This window comes from Cavia porcellus, unplaced genomic scaffold (genome assembly GCF_034190915.1).
Source record: "Cavia porcellus strain 051 isolate PalLab524CR breed Dunkin Hartley unplaced genomic scaffold, mCavPor4.1 scaffold_1, whole genome shotgun sequence".
Lineage (NCBI taxonomy): Eukaryota > Metazoa > Chordata > Mammalia > Rodentia > Caviidae > Cavia > Cavia porcellus.
In genome coordinates, this window is record NW_026947484.1 from 156061050 (window position 1) to 156084184 (window position 23135).

The 23135-nt window shown below is 40.6% G+C and overlaps 1 protein-coding gene across 3 annotated transcripts; it reads right to left on the reverse strand.

Moving 5' to 3' along the window:
- Nucleotides 1-3220: 3220 nt before the first annotated feature.
- Tyw3 (tRNA-yW synthesizing protein 3 homolog) lies at nucleotides 3221-23067 on the reverse strand. Of its 3 annotated transcripts, XM_063258229.1 has the most exons (7): nucleotides 22867-23067; nucleotides 20008-20088; nucleotides 17352-17450; nucleotides 14584-14655; nucleotides 12275-12408; nucleotides 7204-7285; nucleotides 3221-3612 (listed from the first exon to the last, which is right to left on the reverse strand). In XM_063258229.1, the coding sequence occupies exons 1-7, from the start codon at nucleotides 23038-23040 to the stop codon at nucleotides 3565-3567; spliced, it is 690 nt and encodes a 229-aa protein (XP_063114299.1). In that variant the 5' UTR covers nucleotides 23041-23067; the 3' UTR covers nucleotides 3221-3564. The 3 variants fall into 3 exon arrangements, with proteins under 3 accessions (XP_063114299.1, XP_023416995.1, XP_063114305.1); XM_023561227.2 differs by lacking the exon at nucleotides 7204-7285; XM_063258235.1 differs by lacking the exons at nucleotides 3221-3612; nucleotides 7204-7285 and adding an exon at nucleotides 9574-9820.
- Nucleotides 23068-23135: the final 68 nt, after the last annotated feature.

The window sequence follows — 23135 nt, forward strand, 5'->3', positions numbered from 1 at the left end:
GGTCTCAGGTGAAGTCTCAGTGGTCCTGCTGGGAGATTAGAGGACAGTTACACAGCTGAGTCTTTCTGATTCCTGGGCAAGGGAGTTGCCAGGATTGGCCACGAGACAATGGATGTGTGTGTGTGTGTGTGTGTGTGTGTGTGTGTGTGTGTGCATGCGTGTAAGATATAGGGGATTAGGAAACATGAATCTGGGTTTTACGTTATCTTCTTCAAGATGAAGAGGAGCCAGTGACCTAAAGGAACAGTGACCAAGGCCCAAAAGCTGGGACATGGAACACAGCATACAAATAAAGGATCCATGGTCTGCTGGTGGGTTCTAAGAGTATTCAACAATGCCCCAACAATTTGATATTATACATAACACATTTGAAAACACATTAGCTTTCTGCTTCTGGAAGACAGGTTAGGTATGTTTTTCCTTATTCTTCCCACCAACTGCAATTAAAACTCTAGATATTTCACAGACAACAAACATAGGACTCTGAAAGGTTCAGAAGCAAGTAGCCTTTAGGATCTGAAACACAGCTATGGGGGAGAGTCCCTGTTTGTGTGTTTGTTTGATTTTTCTTACCTTATACTCTAGACCAGGTCATGGAAGAGCCAGCCATGCAAACATGTGTATGGCTCAGACAACAAGAAAAAAATTCAAACAAAAATCTGCCTTAAACTGAAGGTTAACGAGAGAAAAAGTTTAGAAGGTAAAAGGTCCACTGCGGAGGTCTACCAGCTAGCCAAAGCTATAGGACAGGCAAGGCCAAGACAGGCGGGAATCGCTGTCTGATGAGCTAAGTCTCCTAGAATGGATGAGAAGGTGGTGGTGAGGGGGATGGGGAAGGAAGGTCACAGATGGACATACGGGAATGTCCAGTTATTACCCTTCCATTCAGTGAGAACTTGCGATCTTAAAATTATACAAGGGGTGGGTGACTGGAAAAGTGAATGTTTAAATTTTTAAAAATTTATTATAGTAAAAAACACATTGCCATGGATCCCCTCAAAACACTCCCCTGTTCAAACACATGTGCCATAATTCTTGCCCCTTTCTGCAAAGGGGCTCCCTCTCTTTTGTTCTTTATGAAGTATGATCAAACAAGGTGAATGTTACCAAGCGCCATCCAATGGGAAGGCAAACATAACATCACGGCGTGTCCTCAGGCACTTCATTTACCAGACCTGGCATCACACAACTTCTGGCTCTTTGCTACAGTCAAAGGGCAAAAATTGACAGCCTTAGAGTTGCAACAGTTCTCTTAATTAGCCAATTTACTGCCTGAGAATGTCTGTGCTCTAGCTTCTCAAGGCCGTGTTCATTTTCATACTTTTTGACTTGGCTAATCCTTTCATTGCCCCTCAAATTTGTTGAAAATCTAATAAAATTACTGGCAGACCAGAGAAGTCTTTGTCTTAGCTCCAAGAGAGTCCTGACCTTTTGGGTCCCCAAAACCATACTGTTAGGTAAATCTTTGCTGCCACTGGTCATAGATGGGGAGCCTGGCCAGAGGAAGGCATGAAAATGAAACAAAAGATGAAAAAGAGGACTTCCAGAACTGCTTCTGAAAGGGTCGAGAATGATGGGATCAATGTATTTCAAGTCAGTGGGACTACATTGAGGGGGATTAATGATAATGTGTATTTTACTGCAATCCATTTTAAAGACGTAAGTGTTCACATATTTTTGATCACATCTCCTATACGCAATGTCTGATGACTCACACAGGAGAATCTTGGGTAGTTTGTAAAAGTTCTAAAGATGATTCTAAGGTGTGATAAGTGTTAAAGAAAATTATTAGTGTGTTTACCATTAAACTTTTAAGAAAAAAAGGATTCTCTATAAACAAAGAGATGATTTAGGAGACCTCTAAAGGATACAAGTGACCAATATATCTTGGTAGCAAGGAAAATGGGGACACAGAGGAAGTTCCCCCTGGAACAATGAAACAAGAAACTGGGGGCTGGAATTGGATTCGAAGAATCTCAACATATTGTGGGACTATTAACAGAAATTAGGTCAGGAAGTAACATATTCCTACTTTATATTTAAAAAAATGAGCAGTTCGTAGAAAATGACAAGAATGCCAGGTATCATCCCTGCAGATTTAATGAGAAGACAGTAGAGGGCTATGAAATCGGTCTATTTTAAAACTGAAAGTACAAAACGCTGTCTAAAGGCAAGCAGCAGGGGTGCCAATCCAGACAGAATTTAAGTGATGTTAGCCTTGGTGAATTACAAAAAAAATTAGGAAATGCTATACTTAGACCTCAGTGTCACCTTACATTTTTTGTATTTGACATTCTGGTCTTATCATTTATTAATTCTATGTCTAAGAATTTCCTTTCAAACATATAATACTTTTGACCAGGTATACTCTGAGAATACAGTATGAAAGAGTTTCACTCTATAACAAACATAACTAGGGACATATCTGCCTTGTCATCTACCAGTAAATGCTTCCACATTTTTAACTGGATCCTGCTACTGTTCTGAGGGTTATAAGTCAGGCAGGAACTAGACTTACTACGTATAAAAGGAAAGAGCTCAGATATCAAGAAATTTCCTCTGCCTGTTGTGAAGCCTCAGAATTCAAACTCACAGCTTCTGATCCTCACGGTTTTCTGCAACACAACTGTCCTGTCCCACATCTGTCCAGTCCGCTAGGAAGCCCCTCTCTGACCACCTGATCAGGCTCAAGTAAAGTGTGGTCACTTGTTGCAGAGACCAGGCCAGTGGCAAACTCTGGTCTGGGAGAAATAATAGAAAAAGAAGGTTGAAGAATTTTGTCCTGAACAATAAGAGTATCTGTTGTTTTATTCAAAAGGTTCAAAAAGAGGGAAAAACTTGTCACTGGACTCCTTAGCAAAGGAAGCAGCCTCTGACCTTCCTCTAAAAGCTGGAGGCTTCAAAGTTAAAAGTGAGAAATATTACTAACATTTTTACTTAAATGTCCCAAATGTTAAAGTTGCCTTGAAAGGATATTGTACTGTTCTCCTGTGTCATAGCAGTGAAACCTGAAACACAAGGAGAGGTACTAAAAATTGTAATTTTATTTTTGCGATTTGTTGTATGCCCAAAATGGGCAATATTTAATCAGCAAACAGTATACAAAGGTATTTTTAAAAGGCCACCTGTGGTTGCAAAATGGGCTTCTCCAAAATTCTGAGAAATTAGATCTTGCTTTTCTGACAGGAACACTCAACAACTAATACACTTGACAACTAAAAACTGTTTTATTTATTTATTTATTGTCCCAACAATCGAACTCAGGACCTTGTAACTGCCAGGCAGGCATTTGTGCCACTGAGCTACATCACCAGGCCTACAAAAGCTCTTATAAAGAGCATTATAAAATCTATTACAAACAATATTCGATCAAAATACTTCAGAATTAAATCTTAGTAATCTTCAGGGAAGATAGTACCACTGATTCCTAGCTCCTCATAGCCCTCCTTTTCAATTTCTTTTTCATTTTCTTCAGGGCTACATTTTCCTTGTGCGTTGGCTGTGTTTCTTTCTTTCTTAGGAGAAGAAGATGGTTTATTTTTCTCTTTGATCTTGGGATGTAAGTTAGTCACTGTTTCTCTTTCCAAAGCACGTTGTAGACAGTTGTAAAACCTGTGAAGAATTAAATCCTACTGTTTTATCATGTATTTGCAAATCGATGACTGAAACACACCTGGAACTTACAAAATTTGACAATTTCTTATATTTACCTTTATAAGTGTAAAATAATTGGAGGGACAGTATGTTTTGTGTCTTTATCAGGGTTGGACTAGGAAAATGAATGTCTTTTCAATTCTTTAATAATATTGCTGAAAATCGGGTTGGAATCAATTTCTGCCACTGCACCCAACCTCAATTTCTATCCCAAACGTTAAGCCAAGAGGGTAAAAAAAAAAAAAAAAAAGGAAATTATTACTTTATTTTAAAAGATCATACACATAAAAGACTTGAGAGAATTTGAAAAATGAAGTTACACAAATTTAGGTCATCTCTACTTAGAAATAGCCACTTTCAATTTTTTCCTATTTTATTAATGTAGTCTGAATTAATATATTAGTACACATGTAGCTATTTTTTACACTATCAGAATACCAATACAAAGTTTCACATTCTTTTTCAAGTTTAATATTATTGAAAGCATTTTTCAAATTACCAAAATAAACTACAATGTATTACTTTGAACAGTAACATTACCAAGACTGGCTTTTATTTCCAAATTTTCCTTAATACCAATGACAGCATGATAAACACTTCTGAAAAATGATGTGGTCTGGATTTCTGGTTGTTTCGTTAAAACAGGTATCTAAAAGCGCAATTACATGGTTAAAAGATATAGAGCACTGGTGGCGAACCTACGGCATGCATGCTGCAGCAGGCTCTTTGTATCACTGAAAGCTCTAAAAGCTTCGCCATCAGTGGCACGGACATTTTAAGACTCTTGATCAATACTGCGTATTTTCTTTCTTTCTTTCTTTCTTTCTTTTTTTTTTTTTTTTTTTTTTTTTTTTTTTTTTTTTGTCTTTTTCCTTTTTATCGGTACCAGGGATCAAACTCACGACTGCCTGCTTGCAAGGCAGGCGCTTATCCCGCTGAGCTAAATCCCCAGCCCCAATACTGCGTATTTTCTAGAATAATGTTCAAAACATATGTTTCTAGTAATAGTACTTGGAAGGGATGACTTCATTCATAGACGTGATGATAAAACATGCCCTACTTTAATGGGTGAAAATGGCATCTCATTAATTTTCATTTCTTCGTAAGTGGAATATTTTTTCATTAGTAGCTATCTGATCTTTTAAAATGTAAATTATTGTTTCCCTTCTTTCACTTTTCCATTAGATTTTAATATTAACTTTGAGCCACAATCATCGTAAGCTCCCTGGCAATGAGTGTCCCTGCTTCTCTAAGCTGATGTCACCCTGTGACTCTGCTCAACACAGGAGCCTTTGGTGCATGTGGCCAGGCAGCAGGTGCCTTGCATGTGTCAGACATCAGTGCCTAGTGGGGAAGCTGAGGTCTCTGAGTTCCAATTAACTTCACTGTTTTGGTTTCCTCATTTATAAAAGGTGGTATTATTATTGTGTGCTTGGTGGGGGTATCAGAGGAGTACACAGGAGACAGGTGGCTACTGAGCGCAGTGTCTGGCTGGATTTCCTGATAATGACCCTTTTCATGGAGCACAGACCTCCTGAGACCAAGGGCCTGTTGACTTGTTTTCTTAAATTCTTTTATAGGGCTGGAACACTCAGTAAAGATGTGCAGAATAAACAAATGAACAAATACTGAATAAAAAAGGTAGCTATGGATCTCTTCCTTCTTTCTTCCTTCCTTCCTTGGGATTGGATCCATGGGGTCTCTACCACTGACCTATACACCAACACTTTTTATTATTATTTTTTAAATTTTGAGACGGAGTCTTGCTAGATTGCACAGGCTGACCTCAAACTTGCCATCCTCCTGCTTCAGCCTTTCAACTGGTTTGGATAATAGGCATGTGTTACTAGTAATTCAATGAACAGGTTGAGTTCTACTTGGAATGGCTCTAAAATTCTAAAAGCACAAATATCCACGACTTGCAAATAACCCACACAGCTCTACTATACACACTGCAAGATTACTACGTATCTGTGTTCTAAGAACTTATGCACTTTACTGCACTTAGTATATAATAGATGCTTAAAAAATTTACTCAATAAATAAATCAATGTCCACGAAGGAGGTATAGGAAAGGACTAAAACACATGGACAAGTAACATTTGAGCCTTGTTCCATCATGACATCTTTTTCCTTCAATGCACTCTTTAGGTCCTTGACTAAAACTTGGCTTCCCAGTGACACTATTTCCTGTCACTCCTCTCAGTGGGAGCTGCTTTTGCTGTCTGTATTGCAGCTACCACAGGGTTGAGAGTTGATCTCAGAATTCAATAGGTTCATCTACTCTTTCCCAGGCTAAGCTGCTTCCCCACTCCTCACAGCCGTCTCCTCATCTCGCTCAGTTCCTTATATATTATGGAAACTACACTCGGTACCATCTTTCCCTCCAAGTCCTGTCACCATTTGGGTGATTTCCGGGACTGGCTTTCTTCTCTTCCACACTGCCCACAAGGGATGACCTGACACATGGATTTGGGCATGCTACGAGAGGGAGATTGCCCTTCTCTCATCCTGAGCTGCTGAGCTGCTGTGCTTCAGAGGTAAGCTTCCCCATGAACCTTAGGCCTACCTGGCCAGGTGTTTTTTTCTGGTTTGCACTTTATCCCAAGAAAGCCCAAGTGTTCTGCTTGCACTTGATCCCAAGTAAGGCAGAACTGAATTATCTTTTCAATATCACAAAGAATTAACAGGTTGTAGACAATTTCTTTTCAAACACATTTAAAAATATATTGTGTGCCTTACTTTAATTTCCCATTAAAGAATCTAACTATTCAAAGCTGTGTCTTAAGGTTGACAAAAGATAACTGGTAAAATGCCACAAAGGTCCTTCCTTGCTGAAAATCAAGTATAACAACTTCAAATATTACTTTTCCCTTTTTGAAGAGAAATCCTTTGAGAATAAGTCCGAAGTCTGTTTTGCAATCATATGTGCTCGCCTCACACTATGACCCTTTACACAGCATTCTAAAAAAACAATACTTGAAGTGCATTTTTGTTAGCTACAGGCAACAGAGAGAACTCTGAATAAATAAAAAAGTACATTCAGGCAATGATACATCCCCCAAAGGAAAGAAAACCAAATTTTCTTCAGTTTTTCTATTTTTTTAGTCTAGATCATCACACTGTAAGACAACTTCTACTTAACTCTCTACAAGAGAGAGAACTTTAGGTAACCCTGAAAAAAAATGAATTGGTTTTCAGGGTCAGGGAATTGTCTGCAAGAAAAGCTAGAAATCCTCCTGCTTCTGAAACAGGAACATAAAGTGGAGAAAATCTAGGCCCACTTGCACACCCATTTAGGCTGATAGCAATGATAAATATCACAGGTGACTTTTCTGCTATGCATATATTTGGATTTTAGCTGATTTAGTACTAGTGTTCTACTTCATAAAATGACATGCGAGTGACAGGCCTGTGCCTGGTACTGGAAACACAGGCAAGGAACATGATCTGTGCTGAAAAGATGTCATGGCTTAATGACAGTTGCAGGGCTGTAAAGCCACAATTGGCAAGCCATGAAAAACATCTGATAAAGTAGTAGGAGCTCACCAGGGGTGCATCTCTCCTGTTGACACGCGTAAGACCTATCCCTCTAGCAGAAGTAGCGGAACCCACACCCAGGAACAGAATCCTGAAGAACAAGGAAAGGTACAAGAAAAATAGAAATCCACAAGGAAGCCAGGAAGGGCTGCAGCAATGGGACAGAAATCCTCTCTTCTGTCTTCTGGGTGTGTCGCCTACTTAGGGCATAAGCACTGCCACTCCTCGTTCTCCACTGCTGCCTTTCCTTCTCCCCATCGTGCAGCTCCCTTCCCAGGGCTCCCACAAAGATCCCGCCTGCACTTACCCATGGCTCACTGTCTCCTGCCACGAGGCATCCTTTACACTGATTACATTTGTGCATCACAACCAAATTTAAATTCTTTTTGAAACCTAATAGTGTCTTGTGCCTTTGTAGGGTATGTGCCACTTCCCAGGTTGAAGGAGTTACTTCCATGACTGACTGAACCCTCATTATGCTACTATTTTAGGTGTGCGAGCAGAATTCGTTTGAATATGCTTCTAAGTTGCAGTGCCCAGCTGTCTCTCATATTTTATAGCTTCCTCTGTGTATTTTTGAAAGAAAATAAAATACTTGTTTATCCTCATGAAAACCTAGCACTTCTGTGATGGAGTAAAGGTTATCCTAGAAATATCAGATAATCCTTGCTGCAAAGAACAGAGGAGGTCCATCTATCTAAACTGGGAGAGATTGAGAACAAAACTGGGCTGGATCACACAGGAGTATGTAGGAGTTTGTAGATAATGTGGAGAGCAGTTTACTAGAAAACAGGATGGCCAACAAAGGCTTTGTGAGGCCTCCACGGAGTCGTATGCTTACCAGTGTTAAAAATCAGCCATTGGTTAACTTTTAAGTAACTCAAAGACCTAAAGGCCAAGAAGTGAAATTTTAAAATTCTTAGGAAAAAAACGGGAAAAGCTGCACAATATCAAATTTGGCAATGATTTCTTGGGTAAGACATCAAAAACACAAGCAACAAAAGACAAAAGATAAAAGCTGGACTTCATAAAAATTAAAGCTCTTTAGGATACTACTGAAGAAGGCAATCCTCAGAATGGGGAAAATCCTGCAAATCATGCGCCCAATAAATGGTTAATATTTAGAATATATAAAGAACTTCTACAGTCAACAACAAGGTCCCAAACAACTTAATTCAAAATAGGTAAAAGACCCACAGACATTAAACAGACATTTTTCTAAAGAATACGGATGGCTGACATGAAAAGATGTCGAATTTTACTAATTGGTAGGGAATGGCTGCAAAGTAAGACTATATGGAGCTGCTGCTTCTTAACCTACTAGCTTGGTTATTGTCAAAAAGTCAGAAAATACTAAGCATTGACAAGGATATGGTTCGGATTTCTCCTTGTTGGTGGTAATGTTAAAGAGGTACAGCTGTTGTGGAAGACAGTCTTGTAGCTTTCAGAGAATTAAATGGAGAATTACCATACAATGCAACAGCTCTTCTTCTGGGCATATGCACAAAATAACTGAAAGCAGCGATTGCAGAGACACTGGACACTGTTTGGAGCAGCATTATTCTTAATAGCTCAAAGGTGGAAACAGTCACCTGTCCACTGCCAGCTCAAAGGATAAGCAAAGTGTCTATAAATCCAGGGAAGTAATTTTCAGCCTTCAGCACAAAGGAAATGCTCCAGAGTAGATAAGTCAAGAAGACAACCCACACATAAAAGGGCAAATGTATGGGGTCGGGTCATCTACGGGAACGATAGTATTAGCTAGCTTTCCTTACTGTGAAAAGCACCTGAGATGAACAACTTAAGGAGACGTATTTTGGCAAATGATCATTGTGGGCTTGAGGTGAGGCAGATGCAAGGGCAGGGAGCCTGTGGCAAGCAAGCTTCTCGCTTCTTGGAAGGCAGGCAGGAGAGAAGGAGGGAGGGAAGGAGGGAGAGAGACTGCTTCACACCAAGGTCTCTCTCCACAAGTCCAGCAAGCTGTGAATCTGTAATGGAGGAATCTGTTCGTGAGGACAGAGTTCTCACGCAATCGCCTCTCAAACCCCATATCTCTGAACACTGGTGCCATGGGAGCACGGGACATTCTGCGGCAGTCTTTAAGACCTGAACCATAACAAATCTCTACAATAGGCAAATTCCCAGAGACAAAAAATAGGGTAGTGTTTACCCAGGGCTGGAAGTGTGGTTGAATGGGTACACAGTCTGTTTACGATGAACAGATGAAAAGCACTCTGAGATGGCAATGGTGGCAGTCACATAACCACGGGAATATTCTTAATGCCTCTGGTTAGAATGGTAAATTTCATGTTACCCATATTTTACCACAGAAAAAGGAATTTTTAAAAAAATCCCACCACTAGACATAGATTCAATAACTTTGTCTTTCAGAATTCTTTATTCTTAACAATATTATATGCCAATATATTCGGCCCTTTTATTCTATGTTTTATTTAACATTTTCTTATTACATAGCTGATGAAAAGAAGAACACGCTTAATTTTAATTCCACTCACAGTCAGATGGAGGTTTCATCTGATTCATGTCCTGACCTCTTATTAATAGACACAAAGAAATTCTTCCTCTTGTAGTTAGGAATCAGAACTTCAAACTTCTTCTTTGTCACCTGGAAGCCATTATGTGTAAAATGATTTTCCTATGCCTGGTGTCAGTCTCTGTCCTTTCTAGTCTGCAGATCAGCTATTCACAAGCAGGCTGCTCCTTGCAGGCCTGGCCCTGAGCAGCTCCAGCACCCGGAGGAACTCAGCTGCCCCTCCTGTGTGCGCCTCCTCCTACTGAGAAGTGGGCTTAGGGACCAATGTTTTCAGAAGCAGATTCCTTGAAAAAGGAATATTTTGCCTCTGAAGATTTCCACGTTCCCAGAATATGTCTTGTTGTTGGAAAGTTACCCATTAGGTTTTCTGAGATTTTTACAATTTTCCTATAGACATCTGAATGATGAAACTGGTCCTACGACAAGACAATTTTAGCTCTTCTATGTGATTGTGGAAGTCATCACCCCATGTTTGATTTTTTTTTTTCCCTTTTCTACATTAGAAGAGTAACTCTTTCTCTGCATTTGGCAGAATACACAGCTGTTCCTAAAGGAGCCTGCTAATTTGTTCACTTTCTGAATTCATATGTAATCTTCTAATCAGTATCTTAAGACACTTTTACCCTTCTTTAATTTTTCCCTGATTTTATATGATGAGCATGGCTCTCGTGATAGCAGTATGCATACTATATGCTCAAAATATATTTCTGAGTCAATAGATTTGAAGCATAATTTGATTTTACAGTTGGTGAATGTGACTCAATTACCTTCACCAGGTGTATAGTTAGTTGCTCTTGGGTTATATTTATAATCTTGTTGAAATTCAAGAAAAGAAACAGAGAACACTGATTCACTACCCTCCCTGTTTTAGCACACGGTCCCACACCTAACAAATGTAGTAACCTTTTGGAATGGCACGATTAAGTGCTCATGTGTAGTTTAAGTCTAGGGTCCAGTGGGTTGGCTGGGTACTCTCCAGAGCTTACCTAAAACATTGCTGTAGTGCAAATGTTTGTACTTAGTGGCCCCATTTCCACAGTTTGTTTTTTTTCAACCAGGGTTCAGCTAAAAATAAAGCCCTCATCCTCTAACACATCCACTGATATAATTAATTTCTCTCCAATGCTTCTAAAATGGTACATATTATATACCACCACTGGGAGAATTAAGAAAATACTCTAATTACTTTGGTGAGTTCTATGGTTCAGATGAGGAACCTGGTCTTGTGGTTATAGGTTTATTCTCCATGAGCCAGCGGAGAGGGCTATTCTATGACACTCATTATGACATTACACTCATTATGCACATGGGATCTAATGGATACTAATAATTATTCTTCAAAATATGCTTTTTCCAGGAGTTAAAGAAAAATGGAGCCAAGGAGTAACTTGGTGGAATCAGGATTTGAATCCAGTTCTGCCTCTGAAAATTAGTTCTTTTCACCACACTATGCCACTATCACTGGTACTTTTGGTCTTGGATGATTCAAAAAAAAGTATTAGGTTTCAAAGAATTTTAAGCAGACAGGCCAAGCAATAGATTCCTTTGACCCTTACAGACATGATTCACATTTCTGTGTGATGCGGCAAATCACACAGTAAAGATACATAAGAGAAACATCCTGCCACGAGTGAATCTGGCTGCTGCAGTGGTCCTGAGTAAAGAAAGTGACAGCAAGCAGGACACTGGCTGAAGAGATATTTAGGCAGTAACTGATGTGGTGTGTGGTGGCCATATGTGTAAGGAGAAGGAAAACAGGAAATCATAAATGATATCCAATCAGCCATCTCTTCTTCAGTAACTCAAAATGTCCAAAGTGGTGATAGTAGGTCAGCGGTGTTATCTTAGTGCATGGAAGGCAGTACAAGATTTAATCTTTTATATATAAACTCTCTTCTTAGGAGAATATTGAAAAAGAAAGTAATGCTAAGTTTCATTGCCAAGAGGCAAAGTTTAGGAACAAGAGAGGTATAAATGTATGAACTGGTAGCTATCTCCTTCCTAGATGGGCAATTACTAGAATTCTAGATGTACTCTATGACAAGAGTTGGGAATTAAGGAACCAGAGGTATGAAAATATTTATTAGACTTAAAAGTAACCCGGCACTTCTCATTCTGTAAGGGGTGGTGTACACAACTGTCCTTGCTGCCATCAACCTATTGCTGGGTTCTGTTGCTGCTGGGCTCTTTCCTGAGTCATTTAATTTGTCTCTTTAATGCCACACATCCAACTAGCTCTGAGGAAACCTGCCATTTATGTTCCATTTAGCGTCCATCACAGTCTGACTTACTATCATCTTGATCTTTCTATTTTTTTTTTTGGCACCAAGGATCGAACTTGTGATCTTGCGCTTGCCAGGCAGGCGCTTAGGCTGCTGAGCTAAATCCTCTAAATCCCCGGTGCTTGATCTTTCCTTTGTTCATAATAAAACTACAAGCAGATAAGCAATTGCGACTGTAAACTAAAGACAGTACATATTCATAGTTTTAAAGATAACCTAGGCATAAAGGAGTAGCATTTTTTACCTTCCAATTCTTTTCTTGTTCTCCTCCAGCTTTTGATTCGCTATATTTAACAGGAAGTCAATATATTCCTCTGTCACCATCAGTTTTCCCTTATGGCTTAAAGGAACTTCTAAGCCATGTGTACTCCGGACAGCCTACAAGGAAAAAAACAATTTAGATATAAAGATTTATGCACCGCAGGCACTAAAGATAACTAAAGAAAAGGTCCAGCCGTGGCTGGGTTTGAACATGGTTCAGCTGCATCACAGTGCATAAGTCTGTGCTTTATGATAATTAGGCTGAACACAGTTGAACCAAGTAAGGTTAAATAGATGTTCCCATCATATATAGTCATTTCTAAAGAAAGGCATTCTCTACATTGTCTTTCAAAAAGCAGATAATATCAAGGAATCCAATAACTTTTAACAGTTTCAATCTCACTATGGCTTAGAAAGCTTTAGTACACAATTTAAAGAAAAATAAATGGAACCATAACAACACTGCATGGGGAGATCAAAAGGGACGGATGGGATGCCGGAGTCTCCTAAGGCTGCCTGAGCTGAATACAGCTGCCTTGTGCTTTAGGGTTCCCAGCTTAGTAACCCTGCTAATGAAACAGTCCACAAATTCCAGACATGGGACAGAAGTTAAGAAACACAGCAAAAACAACCAAACTTGCTACCAGATTGTTCTACTGTTGCACTATGTACAATAAAATTCACTTAATCAAACGTCACTGAGCATCTGCAATATTCTAAGCTCTCTGTGAGGTACAGAGACCAAAGAGGAATAGAAAGTGGTCCTGGCGCTTAAGAGCTCACTTTAGAACAGAAAATAAACAGATGGGCAAGGAATGACAATGCCCCAGAGGTGACAGAGAAACACACGTACAAAATGCAAGAGAAATGTAGAACAGGATCAACTGGCTAAGTCTGAGGACTCAAGCCCTATGGGGACGGCAGCATTTGAGTTGGGTTTAAAGGCTACAAGAGTGTTCACCAGACATAAAACTGAGAAAAGGGCAATTCCAGCAAGAGCAATGTGTCATTTGTGGGCACAGAGGCACAGAACAGCAGGATGCATTCGGGAGGCAACTGACAGTTCTACAAGGCTGGAGGGTGAGTGTGCTAGAGAAAGACGACCAGGAATGAACTGATATGAAACAGTTTGGGCAAGGCTTTGCTTATCAGGGAAGACATCTGGGACCCTGAGTTTTCAGGAGGGGGCGGGGACTCTAAGAGTTGGAGGGGGCCAAGGAAAAGCCTTAGAGCAGGAAGAGCAGATGGGAAAGGCGGGGAATGACAAACGGGACACAAAGGCAAGTGCAAAGGCCTGTGGTGGGTACTGGTGTGACAGGCGGGAGGAAGAAAAGACAAGGAGGAAAAGGTAAATGCAGGTGTTCTTGCGAGGGCCACCAGATGCTGCGCGCGCGCGCGCGCGCGCGCGTGTGTGTGTGTGTGTGTGTGTGTGTGTGTGTGTGTGCGCGCGCGCACACACATGCGCGCGCAGGAAACAAACTAGTACTACTGTGGACTTTGAGTTTCTATTTCGGCATGCTTCACACGGGTGTCTTGCTTTGTAAGCCATTCTGTTTTCAACATAAGTTATTTGTTAAAAATAGGTAGAAAAAGTCTAGGGAGCTAGAATACAGAGTATTCTGGAACAATTCAAAACAAACGTTACATGCTAGGGTAAATGGGGCGTATCCCAACAGGGCTTGACTTGGCCTGGGAAGGACAAAAGAAGGAGGGACTTTGGGGCTGAAAGATCGTCCAGGCCAGGGGCTAGCAAACTTTTCTGAGAAAGGAAAGAGAGTACATATTTTTGAGGGCTTTATGACATTTATCATGACTACTCTGTTTTCCACTGTGATAGTAAGCAACTTTAGCCAACTGTGTACCAGTGAACATGGTGACAGCTGGCTCCCCACGGGCTGCACAGCACCCTCTGGACTCGAGACACAGCGGTGAAATCGAGACCTGGGGGGACTAAGGAGCTTGCACAAGTTCAAATAGGGGCAGTGGAAGATTTCTACCGCTCTGTGGCTCACACTGCAAGGTCGTGTTGCTCATTTGATCGAGCCTTGACCACTCAGCCTGTGGGGGACAGAGTCAAGGATCTAGTTAAAAATAAGCAGGGTATGGTCCAATAAGAACTCAATCATAAATCCAAGCTCTGGACTTTGCCTGGAGGAAAGACTATGTCACTGAAGGTCTCTGGAAGAGAAAACTTGAGAGAGGAGAGCATACGAGCAGGAGTCTAATGAGGTTATTCAGTGACCTGGATCTCTCACACTCAGAAGACTCGCTTTCAGCCCGAAGTTGCCTTACCAGCATAGTCTTTCCTTTCTTTCCCACTGTGATGCCAGAGTTCCTGAAACCAGAATCAACTGCCACTGAATGCTGTAAGAAAATACAGCTTGTTAAATTCGGATATTCAGCTACTAAGGTCTTTTGTTCAGTTCTTTAAGGGGCGGAAATATATATACACCCCCCCCCCCATTAAGGTCTTTTGGCTTTGGACATGTTTAAAAGCCCTATGAGAATTTCTGTTAGAGATACCAGATTTCCAACTTTAGAAATGTCATTGAGGAAGAGTAAAACTAGAATTCAACAAAGCACAGAGACATCTGGCTGGTGACTATTTCCTTAAAGCAGAAGATAACCAAAACACAATCATGCTATATAAAAGTAAACAAAAAAACCCCCAAAATGCTCTTTTATATGAGAGGGATGCTTTCTCTAAGTAAAGACAGAGATTATTTCAGCATCCTTTTTAATTCTACAGTTTGTTGGAAAAAAAAATAGAAAGAAAGCATATAAAGTGTAAAATTTCTGAATTTCTGGTGTGGCTTTATAAGTTACTTTACCTTGTTTCATCAGTTCTAAACATCTATATGTCTACGTGCAGCCCTGGGACCAGCTGTGGACCTCTTCTTTTCTTAATCAAGAATAATTTTTGTCCCCCAGTGAACATTTGGCAGCATCCGGAGACACTGTTGGTTGCCAAGGTGTCACAACTGGGGGACTGGAATACAGGGAGTAGAGACCAGGGGTAGTACTCAAACATTCCACAGTGCACAGGAGCCCCCCACAAGGATTATCTGACCCAAAATGTCAACAGTGCCACAGGTGAGACACCTTGCTCTAAGTACATAGTCTCCTTCTGAGATTCTATTCAGTTTCCTGGTTTAAGGATCACATGTATGTGGATGCATCCTTTTTCCAGTTTGGATCTCTGCAGTGAAATGGATTCTACGTTTATAAATCTTCTTTCATAGCCAGTCTTTCTCACCTCGATAAGCAGTGCCACTCTCCATCTGACAGGTCAAGCTCCAGTTAGCTTTGGTGCTTTTCCCCATTCCATCCCGATACCAGTTCCTATCTAACGGGCATGGCTTTAAGTACCTGTCCTGGTGTCTCCCCAGGGAGTATCCGCAGTCCAGTTTGCTCCTCTCCTCTGAGTTCTGTCCAAACACTACCCGAAGCTTTCACTTAGGTGTGAAATTGCCTGAACTTGTCATAGGGTTTCAAAGGCCCTGTGTGAATCTCTCAGCCAGAAAGTGACTTAGAGATAAGGCCTGAAAGTGATAACAAAGCTTGAGGAGCCCTTGGGACATGACTCTGGTTGAACAGTGTCCTTACAAGAAAGGACAGCAGTGCTGTGACTGAAGAGGAAAGGCAGCAGCCGGCCACCTACAAATCAAGTGGCGGAGAAACCAACCCTGCAGGCACCTTAATCTTAGACTTCAAGCCTCCAGAACGGTGAGAAAATAGATTTCTTTTAAGTCACTGTATTATGGCAGCCCTAGCAGACAGTGTCTGGCATCTACGACAGGTGTCTTAAAGACATTTCACACTCAATATGTGACTCGAATGTCTGATCTGTCCCTGCCAGTCTCCAGTGCTCCCTATCTGCATAAAGGACAGACAGCCAGATGCTCAGGTCAGAGCTAAGGCGTGAACTGTGATTTCCTTTCCTCCTCCCCCTTGGGGCAATTCTTCTCCAGGAAACCTCACCATCTGACTGACTCAAACACTAAAATATACTCTGAGTCCATCCACTTCTCACCTTTTTCAGGGATATGCTCTTAGGCTACTTCCCACCCGGTGCACTGTGACCGAGTCCCTGTGCTGAGCAGAACGGAGGTTTCCAGATAATAAACCGCATCAAGTCTCATCCCACTGACAATTAGCCTTTCACTAACTTTCCCTTGCACTTAGAAACCAATCCATAATGACCTGATCCTGTCTCCCCTCTCTTCTACTTTTGGTCCACTCTCCCCTTTCCACCTCATTCTTTCCGTTCTGTGAGCACGCCAAGCACTTCTCTGCTTCTGAAACTGTGTATATAACTTCTCACCCCTTGGAATGTTTACTTTCCATTTGTAAATTTAGCTCTTTCTGTTCCTTTTAAGTCTTGTCTTAAAGAACCCTCTTCGGGGAAGCCTGGTCTAATGGCCACTTTTCATGCTATGCTCTATCTCCGGGTTGCTGTATTCCTTTTGTGGACATTTTGCATCCAGCAGTTATTGTCCTTATTTACAGTACAACTGTTTGTTCTGTGGTCTCCTAACCTCCAGAGGAAACCTGATGGTCTCTCATCTTGTTCATCTCTGTGCCCAGGTGCCTAACACACTGGGACTCCATGCATTCTTGTAAGTGAAGGCTGTGATGTAATTTAACTTTCTATGTAAACATATAAAAGGTATAACAACAGATAGGGGAATGAAACAGAACCACAACTAATCACATGTTTACCTAATACTCACTTAAATGAAGAAAAATGAACTTATATAATTACTTTTGAGGCAGACTCTTGCCACCTTGGCCAGACTGCCCTTGCATTTGTGATTCTCCTGTCTCCCAATTGGCTGGGACTATAAAATACATAAAATGCTGAAGTAAACTTCAACCATAGAAAGGTCAAGCAGAAACAGAAACCCTAATTTGGATACTGAAGTTTGCCAGTGATTATCAGGTACTCTTTTTTCATAATAGTAAAAGTAACAAATAGATCTTAATGGATAAAAATTAGGACAGTAAATGTGTGTATTTTTCAAGATCAGACCTATAAATGCCAAGTACAAACACTTTACCAGAATCTGTGCATCCTGTAGCTGCCGACACTGCACGTGAAGGACCAATGGCTCAAATTTCAAAACTGCATCGCCACTGGCTTTCTTCAGAGCTGCCAACTAAACAAAGGATCAGTGAGAACATCAGGCACAAGTGTGTGACTCAGTCCTTCGGTGACACTTTGGATACCATGTCAGTTTTTCCTAGATAGCTGTAGATACCTTCAGCCTACTTCTGTAATACCTTTTTCCTCTGCTTTCTCCATTTTCTCATTTTATATATTTATATAATATTATATATATTATATATATATATGTCTTTAAAGCCTTGATTTCCAATTCTTCCATAAACCTTCTGTACCATTTTTCCCAACTATTTATCTCTCTCTGTCTCTGTCTCTCTCTCTATATATAACTTTGTTCTATCATAGGCTTTTCATTAAGGAATATGACATGTGAAAACTGCCCCGTAATACAGATAGTACAGTTAGGGGCTATATGACCACTCACCTTTACTCATCAGAACCTGGGCAATGCCTCAGGGTCAGTGTCCCTGATTTTAGTTCTAAAACCCACTGTGAAGAAACAGAGCTAGAAATAACAAAGACCCCTGGAAATTCCTGAGTTTCCAAATCAAGGTGCATGTGTGGCAGCCTGCCTATACGACCTACAATGAATGACCTCTCCTCACCTGGAGCTTGTTAAAGGTTCATAGATATGGAGTACAACCCAGGCATCCAATTATAACTGAGGAAATTATGGGAAAGCACACGCAGTCCACACAGCTGGCATGACTCAGCACCCTGTCAATCATGCTGTCAACCACACTCTCAAAAAACCCTAAGGAAGGTACTCTAGGCCAAGCACAAATTTTAAGTCCTTAAGCCCAGCATATTCTGTACACGTGCCATTTTCCTTACTGCTAACATGAGTGCACTTGCTCTGAGCAAACCTTCCATCTCTAGACTTCACTAAACTTAGTTGCTTTTTCCTTTCGGTTGTGTACAACATTGAAGATGCTATGTTCATCACACAGAACCTGTCCTACGATCCCACTGCACTAGGACCTTGTTTAAATTTGATGTTAGGTATAGAGACAGGTATATTGTGAGAGAAGGCATCCAAGCACAGCCTGATGCCTCTGCTGTTCCCAAGAAGGGCTGTGCTCCATACAGGAACACTAGTAAGCTCCTAATCATGTTGCACGCAAAAAACCACAGAACACAGGCAGTGCATTTCTATCCTCTCTGTACAGGGCACAAGTAAGCGTTCCTTGGAATTGTTTACTAACACATGCATCATTTAAAAGTAAGCAAATTAATGGCCCTTGGGCACTCCCCCAACAGGCTGGACTTAGGTCTCATGGAATAAGTGTCAGGATCCTTCTACTGCAGTACCAAGTGGGGCGGATACAGTCACAATGCCCTTGTTGGATATGTTACAGGTCCTGAAACATCATAAGGAGTTGGATCTTGTACTGTCTCTAACCCTCTAACCTCCTGATGTAAGTAAAAATGGTACCACTTGAGCCTGGTATGGGTCATGTCTGTTCCTAGCAACCCCAATCATTTTCTTGTCTCTTCCATGCATGGCATTTAGCTGCATTTGTCTCTGGCTGCACTGTTACAGTCCATCCTGTGGCACAGCTTGACCGACTAGTGAAACATATAATATGAACTCTGAGCTAGAATTTACACGACTGTTATAATTTCTGTCTGCCCAGCATTCCTAAGTAGCATCTTCCCTCCCTATACATCTGGGTCAGGTGGGACTATCAATCATGACTCTGAAACTCAATAATTCTCCATGGTGTATCCATGGGCCTATGTCTGATCAAGGATACCGTATCATCTCAGCAGCCAAAAACACTGATCTACAAGGCAGAGCAGTGAATCCATGCAGGACAACTCTGAGTCCCTCTCTGGGAATGACACATGAATCTTAGGCAAAGCAAGTCATTTTTTGTTGGAGCTGCTGGCAGCTATAATTCCTGCTACAAAAATAATCATCTGCAGCAGAAGAGAATGCAGGGACCAGTACCCAAAGGAAGACAGAGTGCCTGAAGAAAACATACGAAAACCTGAGCCAGCAATGACTGATTCCATATTCTCCTCTGTCCTTTCTGTCTATATAAAATGGAATTGAATTTCTAAATTCGCCAGGAATGAAAAGTGTCTGGTTAATACAAACTAATATAAACTCATCTAAACACCTGAATTTAGGAAAATAAATAACCGAGCACATATATGAAGATTTCCCAGAAGCAATTCAGGTAAGTAATGTACAATTTATTTATATCAGTGAGGCTAGCAAACGCACAGGCAAAGCTAATCCCCTTCTCCTTCAATTATCTGTTTCTGGCTACAGAGTTATTAAATGACAGAAGTGAAATTCAAAATTTGGATCCAGTATGTCTGATGTCCATGAACTTTCTGCTATATCCAAAAGAATGTGTTTTGTTGAGTCACAGTAAGTAATGCCTGCATACATATTTATACTTCCACTTTATCTCTTCCAACCCTGAAAAGCCATCGTAATGAAAGCTTTCTAGGCTTTATAATCTTCAGTCATTATAATTATGCACATAAATCACCTTGAATGTCCTATTCTTTCCATGCATATTTAAAGTAACTATGAATTTAAAAGTTTACTTATAAATTTACATATCAAAACTTACCACATCCTCTCTTACACAAGGTTTGTGGGTAACCAGCAGCCAGCAACAGTTTTGTTTCTGAATCTCAAAACCACTTATACCCTACAACAATAAATACAATAATTTAATCATACAATACCTGTAAAAATAAGTACAATGCAGAGCATATTAAAGGCTTCCTAAATTAATAAATTTAAATGTTAATGAAAATGATTCAATATTTTGGGGCACAAAACAAAAATGAATCAAAATAACTTGACATGATTTTAAAGATAAAGATATTTAATATTTTCTGAAATATGATTTTTTATAAGCAGAAAAGAATTATAAGGGATTTTACACTAGCAGCATTTGAGTTGTATTGTAGCTGTTTTATTGGTAGGATAGCACTGTCCAGTACTGCACAAGGCCTATCATTCTTTATAGATATCTGTGCTGTTTTTTAAAACTTTCCTGGCTTCTGGTGGACATACATATTGAGATTTCTGTATGACACTTCATCTGTAGTCCCACTGGGAACTAGAACTAAAAGTTCAAAGTTTCAGGAAGGCAAAGATCTTAACATTAACTGAAGCCAGACAAATGTTTATTTGCAAAGTTCTATTAAATATACAGATCCTACCCTTAAGATACTAGAGAGGGGTTCCAGGAAACCACATGCACAGAAATCACTATATTTCTACAAAGAAACTATTTATACAATGGGCCCATGGGAGGTCACTGTCTGGCCTTGGAACCAACAAGAGTTGTGTATCTCTTGAGTAAAGATTTTAATAACCTATGTACTGAGTTATGCTGGCTCCTATAAACCTCAGAGCCAAATGCGGGTCCACCCTTACCAAGTTACAGGACGCAGTGGCATGATTTGGAAACGAATGTCATGTCTGGGTTATCTTTTGTGTATTTTTTATATGCTCCAAATCCTGTCTGAAATAAGGCACACTAAAAATATATCACAAGGTATAACATAATAAATAAAATGAAAGAGGTTCAGATAAAGTTCTGAGCCAGTTCAGAAGTGGTCATTACTTCCAAGTGTGTGTGTGCGTGTGCATGCGCGCACACGCATACCCAGAAGACATATTTTGGGAATCACAACTTAGAAATGAAAAGAAAAGTGAAACATTTCTAGGGTAAAACATGAATAAAGTGAAAGAAGGTAAATATAAGATAGAAAACAGTTCAGTTACAGTAACTAAATGAAGGACAGTAGTGGAGAATAGGGTCTTTTAAGGGTAGTGGAGGGTGGATTTTCCCATGCAAAAAAATGTGAGGAACAAAAGTTTTCTGCTTTAAAAAAGCAGACCTGTTAGTGTGTAACATGGGCTGAAGGAAAGAGAATAGTGGTTCAGTGACTAATTTTGAAACTACTGCTAAAATTCAGGCAAAATAGGGCAGAGGGACAGAAAGAAGAGAAGATGTGTGACAAGAGTGTCAATGCTTGTGATGAAATGGAAGCAATATAAAAATAGCAGGCCTTGCTAACTTAGGAAATCTGCAAATGAGTAGTCAATGCTGGACCTAAAGAATGAACTTGTAAATATGAACCTTCAATACTCCTAATACTGATAATAAAATGAACACACAGCCAACTTTAAAGCATGCTTAACATGAGCCAGGCATGATTAAATGTTCAAAATAAATGATCTCATTCTCTCCCCACAACATTCCCACTGAGTACTCTTTATTATCATCAGTTAGTGGGCAACTCAGTACCTAAGATCACATAGCCAAATAACTCCTACAACTGGTTTAGAGTCTAAGTAGCATTACTTGAAAGCCTGAGAACTTTAACACTCACTATCTCCTATTACTGATACAGGGAACATATGATTCCAACCTGTTATGACGTCAAATGTGCCAAGTTAAATGTCTCTCAACATCAAAGAAAAAAGTCATGAATCAAAGGAAGAAGTTAGGGAAGTTTTATTGGAAAGAAAGAGAGAAAAGCTCCTGGATCTCCAGGATGGGACCCAAGTAGGTGGTGACCAAGGCCCTTTTCAGGGGTAGTTTACACAGCAAAGTCACAACAGGGGTACAGCATGAATCAAACTTCAGTCAACCTATAGGATTACAATTATAGCTGCTTAGCTAATATTGATCCATTAGGAAAATAAGTCACTAGCAAGAGTCCATGGAAAGAACAAAAGCATTTTAGGGAAGGGATGCTCTGGTCATCAACCTGGGTGACTGTTGCCTAGTTGGACTACTGGATCAGGTGGTGCTAATTATAGTATAATTCTAAGTTACTGATTATTGCTTAGGGAGGCATGTAGGCCTGGTTAACATGAGACTAACTTTAGTCAGATGCACCTCCAGCCATGATACTGATGTCTATCTGTGCTGACTTCCTTGAGGGCCCAGTCCCTCTCTGATTGTATATTAATTTCTATCTAACTTTCCTGCCTATTATAAGTACAACTTAATTATTATATGGAAAAACTTCCAAAGCAGTACTAACGAAGTGAGCCAGTAGGAGGCAACGATCACCTTGATGGAGAAAGGATGATTTGGTAAAACGGTTGAAATGCAGTGTTTGGCGTGAATGTGGCTACATGAACAATTCTTCAAGTATTCAGAAAATTAAACGAACACCTTGGCCTCTTAAGACAGTTCTCAGGCCGGCAGTTTCACTATGATTTGGGCCACAGCTGCAAATGTACACCAAAACGTAATTTATTACAAGACTCCTAGGCGATTAAGACAATTGTTTTAAAAACACCGATCTAATTCATTCATCTTTAAGTCTCCAATACAGACAAGCCGAGATCGCCCAGCAGCACAGACGGGCTAGCCTGGACGCTGCGCTACGAAGTCACAGGGGCCCTGTGATCACTTGGGTACCAGGGGGTCGGCCTGGGAGAGCACAGGGGGCCTCACCCCGTCTAGGAGGAGGATGCGGCCGGCGCAGGAACTGGTGGTGAAAAACTGCTCTTGCGTGTTCAGGAGTTGTACAAGGTCGACCACGTCCTCGTCTACACTGCCCTTCCTGCTGAGGTCTGCTTTGCTCAGACCCTGCGCCTTCCACCTCCTGAACTCTGCGCTGCGGTCCATGCGTGATGGAGGTAGAGTCCGGGCTCTGCACTTTCCCGTACCTCCTCCCGCTCAATGGGGGCAGCCATGTTGGAGCGAGCGGTGGCCGTCTAGGT

Coding starts and splice junctions, on each gene's coding strand:
- Tyw3 (XM_023561227.2), bottom strand. CDS start 23,040: ATGGACCGCAGCGCAGAGTTCAGGAGGTGGAAGGCGCAGGGTCTGAGC. Junction 17,451..20,007: donor CTTGTGTAAGAGAGGATGTG/GTAAGTTTTGAT, acceptor TCCTTTGTTTAG/TTGGCAGCTCTGAAGAAAGC. Junction 14,656..17,351: donor TACAGGATGCACAGATTCTG/GTAAAGTGTTTG, acceptor ATTTTCTTACAG/CATTCAGTGGCAGTTGATTC.